Source organism: Gossypium arboreum, chromosome 9, assembly GCF_025698485.1.
Source record: "Gossypium arboreum isolate Shixiya-1 chromosome 9, ASM2569848v2, whole genome shotgun sequence".
NCBI lineage: Eukaryota > Viridiplantae > Streptophyta > Magnoliopsida > Malvales > Malvaceae > Gossypium > Gossypium arboreum.
The window spans coordinates 83,779,890-83,790,164 of record NC_069078.1 but is presented as its reverse complement, the minus strand read 5'-3'; the positions used below and the strand labels follow the sequence as shown (position 1 = coordinate 83,790,164).

At 29.3% G+C, this 10,275-nt stretch overlaps 1 protein-coding gene across 1 annotated transcript; it reads right to left on the bottom strand.

Annotated features, from left to right (window-relative positions):
- Nucleotides 1-2,859: 2,859 nt before the first annotated feature.
- Nucleotides 2,860-4,574, bottom strand: LOC108456359 (zinc finger protein CONSTANS-LIKE 4-like). The gene is made up of 4 exons (XM_017754952.2): nt 3,869-4,574; nt 3,490-3,666; nt 3,220-3,345; nt 2,860-3,113 (listed from the first exon to the last, which is right to left on the bottom strand). The coding sequence occupies exons 1-4, from the start codon at nt 4,538-4,540 to the stop codon at nt 3,012-3,014; spliced, it is 1,077 nt and encodes a 358-aa protein (XP_017610441.1). The 5' UTR covers nt 4,541-4,574; the 3' UTR covers nt 2,860-3,011.
- Between the last annotated feature and the right edge of the window lie 5,701 nt (nt 4,575-10,275).

Here is a 10,275-nt window from a genome sequence, read left to right as displayed (position 1 = left end):
ATAATTATAAGATAAAAAAATGTACTAATAATTTGATAATTACCTATATGATTTAAACCATTGGCAATTAAAAGGGAGGAAAATGAAGGCAGATATATGAAAACGAAATGTTTTCACATTGGATATTATTCTTGTCATTCATTAGCTAAAGTAGTCAAATATTTTGTGATGAGCAAAAAAGGTAAAAGAAAGCACAGAGGGGAAGGAAGATGCCAATTATTTGTTTATTTTTTCCTTACCCTAAACATTTAGACCAAATGTCTCAATTTAATAATATTTTTTTTACAAAAGAAAAAATCAAAGCGTAGTCCTTCTAAAACCTACTGATTAGAGTTTAGAACATATTCCAACGGGGGATTTCCCTTTGCGGTAATCAATAATCACTCGCAATTAATTTTTATATTAATTAAGCAAGAAAAGGTTTGCAAGTTGCCAAATAGCTTATGCTGATTTTAGTTCTGGTAGTTAATTTTTTTTAAAAGTTTACAGTAATAAGTAAAATTAAAATAAAATATCGAATTAGTAGAATCGAACTATTATGGAATAAGTATAATCAAATTAATATAACACAAATATATTAAAAATCGGAAAAATCTAGATTAAATTAACTAATCAAACTAAAATCCACACATGGCATCAATACATGGTAAAACTTTGAAACCCACTCATAGAAATTAAAATTATACATAATGAATTTGAATCTAAATACTGAAAGTTCAAAACTTTCGTCTTTGTCAATAAACGAAGATTAAAATTTATTTACATTTTCAATATATATTGCATATGCATTAAGATTTCATTAATTGAAATTGATTTTATATAATTTTAATTAGCATCGAATGGTTATAGTAAAAATTAAAATTATAAATCTAATATTAGTATTTTATTTTGCAAATGTAAAAGAAATTATAAGCTACAGCTACTTTTTTTAATAAAATATATTTTAAACTTTGAATATTTTGAATATACAAATATTTTTACAATATATTTTTAAAAGTAGTGTTATGAATTAATTTATTTTTCTTATAACTATAAATATAAGTTAGCATAAAATATTTTAATAAAGGTTTAATATAATATTTGATATTTAATTTTTTTGTTTAATTTAGTATCTAAACTTGACATTTTTTTTAATTTGGCATTTAAACTTGAGACTTTTTCTTAAGGTGGTACTTAAATTTTTAAGGGTTCAATTTGTCACCTGTACTTGATTAATTTTCCTAATTTGGTACTTAATCTTGTTTTTGTTCGATTTGGTACTTGTCAAATGTTTTATAAATTACTCCAATATACTAACAATGTTATTTTTATGAAGTAATAAACATAATCAATGTATGACCGACATGTGAAAAATAATATGATTTTTTTGTATCTTATATGTTCAATTATTTTTGTTTTATTTATTTATTTAATTATTTTATTAATTGAAAATAATGAATGTCTTTTAATTTGGGGTTTTAAAAAATCTCTTCTTTTCTTATTTAATATTAATTCATTAAGCATAGCTCAATATCAATTCTTTTAACATGAATTTCCTTTAATCTGGTAATATTTTTGTAGTATAACAAAAAAAATCATTAATTTGTATAACATTTACTAAATTTAGGTACTAAATTGAACCTAAAAAAGGTTAGGTATCAAATTAGGAAAAAGTGTCAAGTTCATGTGCTAAATTAGATCTAAAAAAGTTTAAGTACCAAATTAAGAAAAAATGTTAAGTTCAAATACCGAATTGGGTCAAAAAATATTTAGATACCAAATTAAAAAAATATCAAATTTAGATATCAAATATTGTATTAAGCCTTTAATAACCAAAATTATGTTGTACATGGTCAAAATTACTAGTTTTGAATATGTTATTCCCTTCCTTTCTTATAATTTAAAAAAAAATTGTTCCTTTGCTCAAACCTTTTTCCTTAAATAATAGATGCAATTGAACCAATTTTAATATATGGGTATCTATTTTCCCACAATTTTAAAATTTATTTTTAAATTAAATAACTTAAATTACAGTTTTAAAGGAAATTTCAAATTTGATGAGTGTTTAGATTGAGAATTTAAGATTTTCACAAGGTTGTCTATTGAGTTTTAGTTCGATTGACATGAAAATTGTTACTAATGTAGAAATAACTTAAATTACAGTTTTAAAGGAAATTTTAAATTTGATGAGTGTTTAAATTGAGAAATGAATATTTTTATAAAGTTGTCGATTGAGTCTTAGCTCGATTGAAATGAAAATTGTTGCTAATGTAGAAGGAGGACGTAGTTACGAGTGCGCTGAAACACGTTATTCTCCTATTTATAGATTAAGGAGAGGCTACGAGTAGTTCTAAGTATTATGTAAAATAGAAGGGAGATTATAAGATTATGGAAAAACCAAATACCAATCATGCAACAAGTGATCGTTAACAAAAAGCTCAGCGATTATAACATTTCAATTAAATCTGCAAGAAATTGGAGCAGGAAAGAAGATGAAAATATAACATAAAATTTAGTGTTCTTCTTATTCATTCCTTTTTATACTTACGATTCTATTGTGGGATTCCTTGAAATGGTTAGAGTTATTGGGCATAACAAAGCCTATCAAAGAACGAAGAATCTATGAATATTAATTAAAAAAGAAATGAGTCCATTGATGAATTCGTCAAAAATGATCATTTGATTATAGTCTGTAAAAAGGATTCTAAAGTTCATGATTACAGCAGCAGACAGCACTCCATTGTTCCATTACTACTTTATATCAATTTTTTTTTTTTTTATGATTTAGTAGACCAAAAATAGTGGCTTAAAGTTGATTGTTTAATCTTAAAAGTGTTTAATCTTAAAAGTGTGTGCACTCCCTCAATGAAAAAGGCATAATTTCATTAGAAGAAATAACAGTTTTATTCTTTGCTTTGTAAAAATTAAAAATAAAATAGGTTACTCAAACTCTTCATATCTGACAATGGAATCCGAGTTGAAGCAACTTAAATTCTAAATGTCAAACTATACTATACTAAGAAATGTTCCTCTTAGAAGCAGCCATGGTTAAATTGAAACTGATATTGACCGAAATTGTTCATCAAAGTTCCACTAGTAGCCGTTGCTTCATCCCCAACCTCATGCAGGAGACCCTAAAATACAAGATAACAGAGCATTTTTAAAAAGAAATCTGAAGTTTGTATTAAATCAGTTATAGTTCGTTGAATGATATCCTAAAGTTTGTGAATGGAATAGTACCCATAGGTCATCGCCTTCGTCTCCGGTTGAACATGCAAGTTTGGGAGTCTCAACAGTTTCGTCGTTACGTGCGAATCTGCCACGAATTCGAGGACGGGTGTCCGCTAGTGTTTTGCGGCATGCATACTATCACAGCAACATTCAAAACGAAGGAACAGAAAACCATTATTAGAGAACATAAAGAAAAGAGTAGGAATTTGTTCTCGGTAATCATCTAATGAAATTTCCATTAATTTGGTTAAAGCCAGAAGACAAAAACGGTTAAGAAACCTTAATTGTTTTGTTGAAGTTCCTCTGACTTCGCTTGGCTCTGTACTTTGAGATCCTCTCTTGTCGTTCTTCTGCGTTGTAACGTCCCACTTTGAACCCTGATTCCTCCATGAACGTGTTTTCCATTGCACAAGGGGTTGAAATTGACCTTTGGGTGTTATGAACGTTTCTCGTACTCTAAAAGCCAACCAATCAAACAAAAAAGACAGATGAGATTCCTTTACATAGCAAATTATTACCAAATCAAGAAGAAAAAGAAAAAAAGAAGAGAGTAAAAAAAACAGGGACTATGTTATTTGGACTTAACATAAAGAATTCGATTTCATGGATATGTATTTGACTCGTTTATTGTCAAGGTGACAAAACAGATGAAACAAACCTCTAAATCACCAGTGCTGGATACCTTCCTCATTTGAGCAATGAAAAAGCTGGTCTCAGGCAAGCTCGAGGCTTGACCTTGGAAACTCTGGGATTCCATGAGAGAATCAAAAGGAGGTTTGAACGAAAAATTAGACTTCCCTTCAAAACAATTGCTGCTGAAGCTTCTTTGTAAGTATTTTCCAGCATTCTCATGAACACCACCGTAAGCAGAATCGAAATCCACTCGACATTCTTCGTTTTTAACTTCCAAACGACTGGAGCCGCCGGGATTTTCAGAATGAGAACCAAATGACAGGGACGGGAACTGGGTGGTTTGACAAAGGCTGAGATTTTCAAGCTGGTTTGAAGGAAGCAAATCAGCAAGCAACTGGTCAGCAGGAGATGATTCATCAACAGGGTTTACCTGGTTGTCATCGTTGTTGGACAAAGCTCGAAGATTATAATCGAAGGATGAATCATAGAAAGGAAGATTGAAGAGCGAGTCATAATCGATGGTATCAGTAGAAACCATTTCTGGGATACAACGATTAAAGGAAGAGTTATCAGAAACAGAAAGATTGTAAGACATTTGAATGAAATTGGAAGTGGAAGAAGGCGACAGGCTCAGGTCCTGAGATTGTGACATAAGATGGAAGAAGAAGACAAAGAGCTTTTGCCCTTCAGACAGCATGTATATATAGTGATGATGTAGTCGTCTGGACAAATAGTCTGCAAGTACATCCATGATTGGCGAAAATAATTTTGTGTTTCAAACACTTGATTTCAGAATTAGATGCTCTGGTTCTTTTTTATAAATTTCTAAAACGTACGTCCTAAAATTATTATCCTTTTGGTAATTGAATTCATACACTTTTACATTGTGGAAATCACTTGTCTTCTAGAAACTGATCACAGTGGTTGGGCTTTACCAGTTCCTAAACTGAGTTTATTAAACTGTTTGGTTGGCGGGCCCTTTAGGCCCAATGGTCCTACAAATACATTAATTGAATAATGCAATCTCATTTGAGAGTATTTAGGTCAGATTTTATGAGAATTAAATTAAATTATAAAATGACATAAAATCAAAATTTATGCATAAAAATACATTAAATAAAAATTTAAATATAATTTTAAAATTTATATTTTCTACATATAATACCTAAACTATCCATAATTCCTCCAATCTTCTAAATTATTGCATTGAAGAGCATAACAAATTTTAGATTTAGCATTGTTACCTAATAAATCTCGTTTCTTAATTTCTTCCAATGGCCCAAACTTATCCAAAAGTTCAAACCCTAAACTCATAATTAATCTTAATTTTCGAACATTAAATAATTAAATAAGTGTCAAAATCACACCTATACTAATATTCATGTTCAAACATATTCCATATAATACCATAGAACACCAATGTCATAACTAACCATCATTATCATATGCAAAAGCGATATCAAATTTATGTTTATTGAATCTTAACTTAATTAATATTAATATTGTTATTAGTATAAAAAATATAGTTTTAAACATGTCGAAATGTGTTCATTAATCTCTATACACTTCTTACATTTGAAATCTAGTATCCCTACTTTCATTTTCGGAATATAGTCTTCTATTCGCTAGCGTTAATTTTAAAAATATTCACTTTCTAGTCATATAAAAAAACATTGAAAACATGTATTAGCATTTTTTCTTAAAATACCCAATTTAAATTGTCATGATGAATTTTGTTTCTATTGCAATAATATTTTTATGAAAATTAACGTTAACATTTTGATTGAAATAGTTAACAATGTTAATTTTTTAAAATTAACTATTGACATTATAAAAACAAAGAGACCAAATTATAATAAATTAAAGTATATGGATTAAATTCATGTATCAACATAGTATAGGGATTGAAATTGAAATTTAATTATTATTTTATATCGATAAAAAGCGAGAACAAGACAAACCCAAAAGATGTATAGATTTCTAAGACTTTTAGAGCATTTATATATACTTGTTTGAAAATCTCGTGCTTTGCAAGAGGAAGAGGATGTCGTAACCTTTTTTTTTGAAAAAAAGGGGAATCGACTTAGATTTTGGGAATGAAAATGAAGAATGGGAATGAAAATAAAGAATGGGAGTCGCCACCAATCTTTTTTGATGAGGTGTGATCGGATCACCTTAAATTAATCATTTTAATAAAAGTTAAGATTTACTAAAACGATAATTTTTGGTCTACGAAAATCAGAAAATGAGTTCGGGAGTCGGTTACGCACGAGGAAGGATTAGCACCCTCGATATGCCCAAAATTGGTACCTAGTTGATTAATTAGTGTCTTGGTGTCAAAAGTTTGAAAACTTGAAAAAATTTAAAATACGATCCCTTTTCTATAAAAAAGTTTAAATGTTAAAGACCTTCTCGTCTCAAAATATGAAATGTCACATCCAGTGAGTTAGGACACGACATCTTGAATTTTTGAGAGCGAGCTTGCCTTTTATATAAAACTTACGTATTTTAATTTGTTAGAAGGGTATTCGATTATTTAGAGTAAACGAGAAAAATCGAAACCTAGTAAGTTAGGGTACGTTTTCCCGAATTCTCAAACACCGAATATTGCCTTTGTTTTAAAACAAATTCTTATTTCGAGATGACAAAATGTCATACCCGGTAAGTTAGGGCACAACACTTCGCGTCTTTGAGAATAAACATTTTTAAAACTCGTATAGCGATTTAAAAGAGTGCCCCATTATTTAGGTTAAATGAGAAAAAATCGAAACCCAGTAAGTTAGGGCACGATTATTTCGAATTACCAAATGCGGAATATCACTTTTATGGAAGAATTATTTTAAGGCATTGTGTAAAAACATAATGTGATTTATAATAATATATAGAAGCAGATTATGATATTAATAATAACGTGTAATGATGAATGACAATAACAAGCAATTATAAAAAGATGACATAAAAGCAAGGTTAGTAATATGTAAATATAAATTAATGCGTGAGGGAAGTGAAATGGTCGAACACGCAAGCAAATAGGTAAATAAATAAATAATGGCAAAATAAAATGACAATTATAGCGATGATAACGATATAAAAGTATATACATATGTGTATTAAGGTACATACGTAGTAATGAGAAATATATAAAGGAAATATATATATATAATAATAGTACAATATTAAAAGATACATATGTATAGTATATATAAAAATGTATACGTAATAAAATTACATAGTATATATATGTTAGTAATAATAATTATGATGATACAAATAATGAATGATTTAAGGTTTGAAAGAATTTACAAAGGTATAAATAAATAGGTGACGAAACGATAATAATGAGGATAATGATATATATAAGTGACATAAATACGCTAAAATACGTATATATATATATATATTTTAAATTAGTTAGTATAAAAACAATAGCGTATGGTAATTACATATAAAAAGGTTATAGTAATAAAAGTAATAATGCCATAGTGATAATAATGAAAGGTATAATAGTAATTATAGTAAAATTGCAAAAATAATGATAATAATAATAAAAACATTACATAAATATATGGAAAATAAATATATGATAATATCAAATGTATATACATAACATGTACGTGTAATACAAAACAAAATATACACATAATATATTAAAACATATACATGACATACAAAATATACATGATAGAACATAATATGATATTTACAATATATAAAAACTATAACAAAATGATATACACGATATAATATTAATTTACATGGGCATAATATGAAGTATAATATACAAATATATATTAAAAGTATGTATATATGACACAAATGTATTAACAAAACAATAATATCAAAAACTAATAATAATAATATATAAATGTATACATATATATGTTAAAGATATATAATACATATATTAATATTAAAAATAAATATAGAGGTAAGAATAGACATAACAAAATGTACATAATAGAGTATTTGAATATGTATACATAAAACATATATTAGGAACAATAATAATATATAAAACAACTATAAAATATATATATATGTAATATTAATTTAAAAAAATGTCTAAATAATAATAAAATATGCTAAGAATAATAATACAAGAATGGTAAAATAGAATAATGAATAATATTAAAACAATAAAGAGTAAAAATAATATAGAAACAGTAATAAATATGAAAAATGGACTAAATTTGAAACAAATATTAAGTTTTGGGGCTGATTTTAAAATAAATATGAAAGAAGGGACCCCTTTGAATGCTCACGCGACTGCAGAGGATCAAAAGGGTAATTTACCCGAACCCTTAAAACGACGTCGCAGGAGGGAGGATTAAATCACAAAACGTGATGAATTTTGAGGCCAATTTGAAAGAAATAAAAAGCTAATTGCAAAACGTGCTAAAAGCGGAAGGATCGCCCGCGCAATTAGACCATCATTCGAAAATACGCGGATCCTGAGGCGGGTCGGAGCCGGGTCTCGGGTTAGGGTAGTTAAACGACGTCGTTTTGGCCTGTGGGAGTAAGGCCCAAAACGGCGTCGTTTCTAAATGCCTATAAAAGCTAAAATTTTTCTAAAAAATTTCATTTTTACACCATTCTTAAAAAAAAAAACTGAGAGCTCCTCTCTGCTCTCTGGTTAGAGGGGAATCAGGGCCTCAACCGCCACCGTGCCGTCCGCCGTGACGTTTTTTTTTTATATTTTATATGTATCTATAGTATGTATATATATATATGTTAATACCTGTCAGATTCGAAAAAAAAAAATGAAACAAGAACACAAAAATAATAAAACTATCACCTTAGATTTCAAACTTTGCTCCTGTGTTTGAACTATTTTTCTTTGCTTTTTGATATTGCTAGAGTTTTTAGCTTATTTGCTTGTGTTTAAAAACCTAAGATTATTTTTTCATTACACCAAAGGCCGAATGTTACAATGGTTTTTGGATTTGGCTTTTAAATAGCCATTACATTTCCCTTTTTTTTAATATCTGTCTTTTCTTTATTAATTTTTGCAGGTGTTTGTGGCATGGATTCGATCTGTCGGTAGGAGCAGAGGCAGTGGTGGATGGGACAGGAGCAAGTGGCTGAACGGCTAGGGTTTTAGGTTTTCCTTTATTTTTCTTTAATGTATTGGGCTAGGGTTTCCTTTGAAATTGGGTTTTGGGTAGGTTATTTTAGTTTTAGGCTTAGTGGGTTCAATGGGTTTTAGGCTAAGGGCCAAACGGGCTTGTACAGAGGATAGATTTATTTTTTTATCAACCATACTTCCTTTTTAGTTATATTTATGGTTTCAAAATATAGTATTAATTATTTCAAAAAGATAAAAAGTAGAAATCATCATGTAAGGAATGTTTTATATTATAAAAATTGAAGTAGTAAATTATATAAAAATTTAAAATATAGAGAATAAATTTTAAATGGTATAAAGATTAAAATTGAAATTTAACTCCTATAGAAAAAGAGATGAAACGGTAGTAAAAGAACACGTGTCATGTAAGGCCTTATATATTAGAGCCTTTTATATAGCAAAAAAATTGAAAACATACCCTCCAGTTGAGCCGAGAAGGAACCCATATCAACAAAAGAAAAAGCCAGTGATCCACGTGTCGAAAAATAAAACCCTGGACATTATTTTAATATATATAAGTATAGATAATGATATTAACTATTAACATTATAAAAATATAGAGGAGGGATTAAAATTGGAATTTAAGACTTTCCCATGCTGTGAAAGAAAAAGATCATGGCAATTTCCATGACGAATGCTAGTACACGTGTCGCATGGCAAATGCCATGGACACTCTTTTAGATTCTGCACTTTAATTAAAGCTACGATATGAGTAATTAGAGAAGGGTTAATACTTGCAAACCACCGAAGAGATTTGCCATGCAACACTCTTTTAGATTCTGCTCTTTAATTAAAGTTACGATATGAGTAATTAGAGAAGGGTTAATACTTGCAAACCACCGAAGAGTTCAGGCTTGCCAGTCCCAGAATTAAAGCTGTCTTGCATATCATGAGGGAAAAAACATGTTCTACAAAGCGGACATGTTTTCTGATCATATCCCATCCAACGCTCCAAACAACTCTGGTGGAAAACAAGTCTGACAGTTCGTCAACCGCCTGATCTCATATCGCCTTTCGAAATCGTACAAACAAAAGTCGCAGTTGTCTGGGGGATGGACGAGGTCAGAGAACTTGACGAAGGGTAGGAATTCACTGATGAGGAGATGTGATACGGGGACGCGGCGACGCGTGGGAAACGATGAGGCGGAGATGGAAGAGTCGTGTTGGTGGGTTACGGGAGTGTCAATGCCGGGTTGGAGGAAATCTGGGAGACCCAAACAGAGGAAGAGAGTGGAAATGAAATCGCGAATGTAAACAATAAGAGAAAGTGCGTGGAAGAGTGATCTTGGAGAAGATGATGTAGGTAA

Excerpts from the sequence above, each read along its gene's own strand:
- LOC108456359 (XM_017754952.2), bottom strand. The coding sequence starts at position 4,540 with ATGCTGTCTGAAGGGCAAAAGCTCTTTGTCTTCTTCTTCCATCTTATG. Across the intron at positions 3,346-3,489 it reads ACTTCAACAAAACAATTAAG|TATGCATGCCGCAAAACACT; the intron begins GTTTCTTAACCG and ends TTGCTGTGATAG. Across the intron at positions 3,114-3,219 it reads ACGAAGGCGATGACCTATGG|GGTCTCCTGCATGAGGTTGG; the intron begins GTACTATTCCAT and ends CTTGTATTTTAG.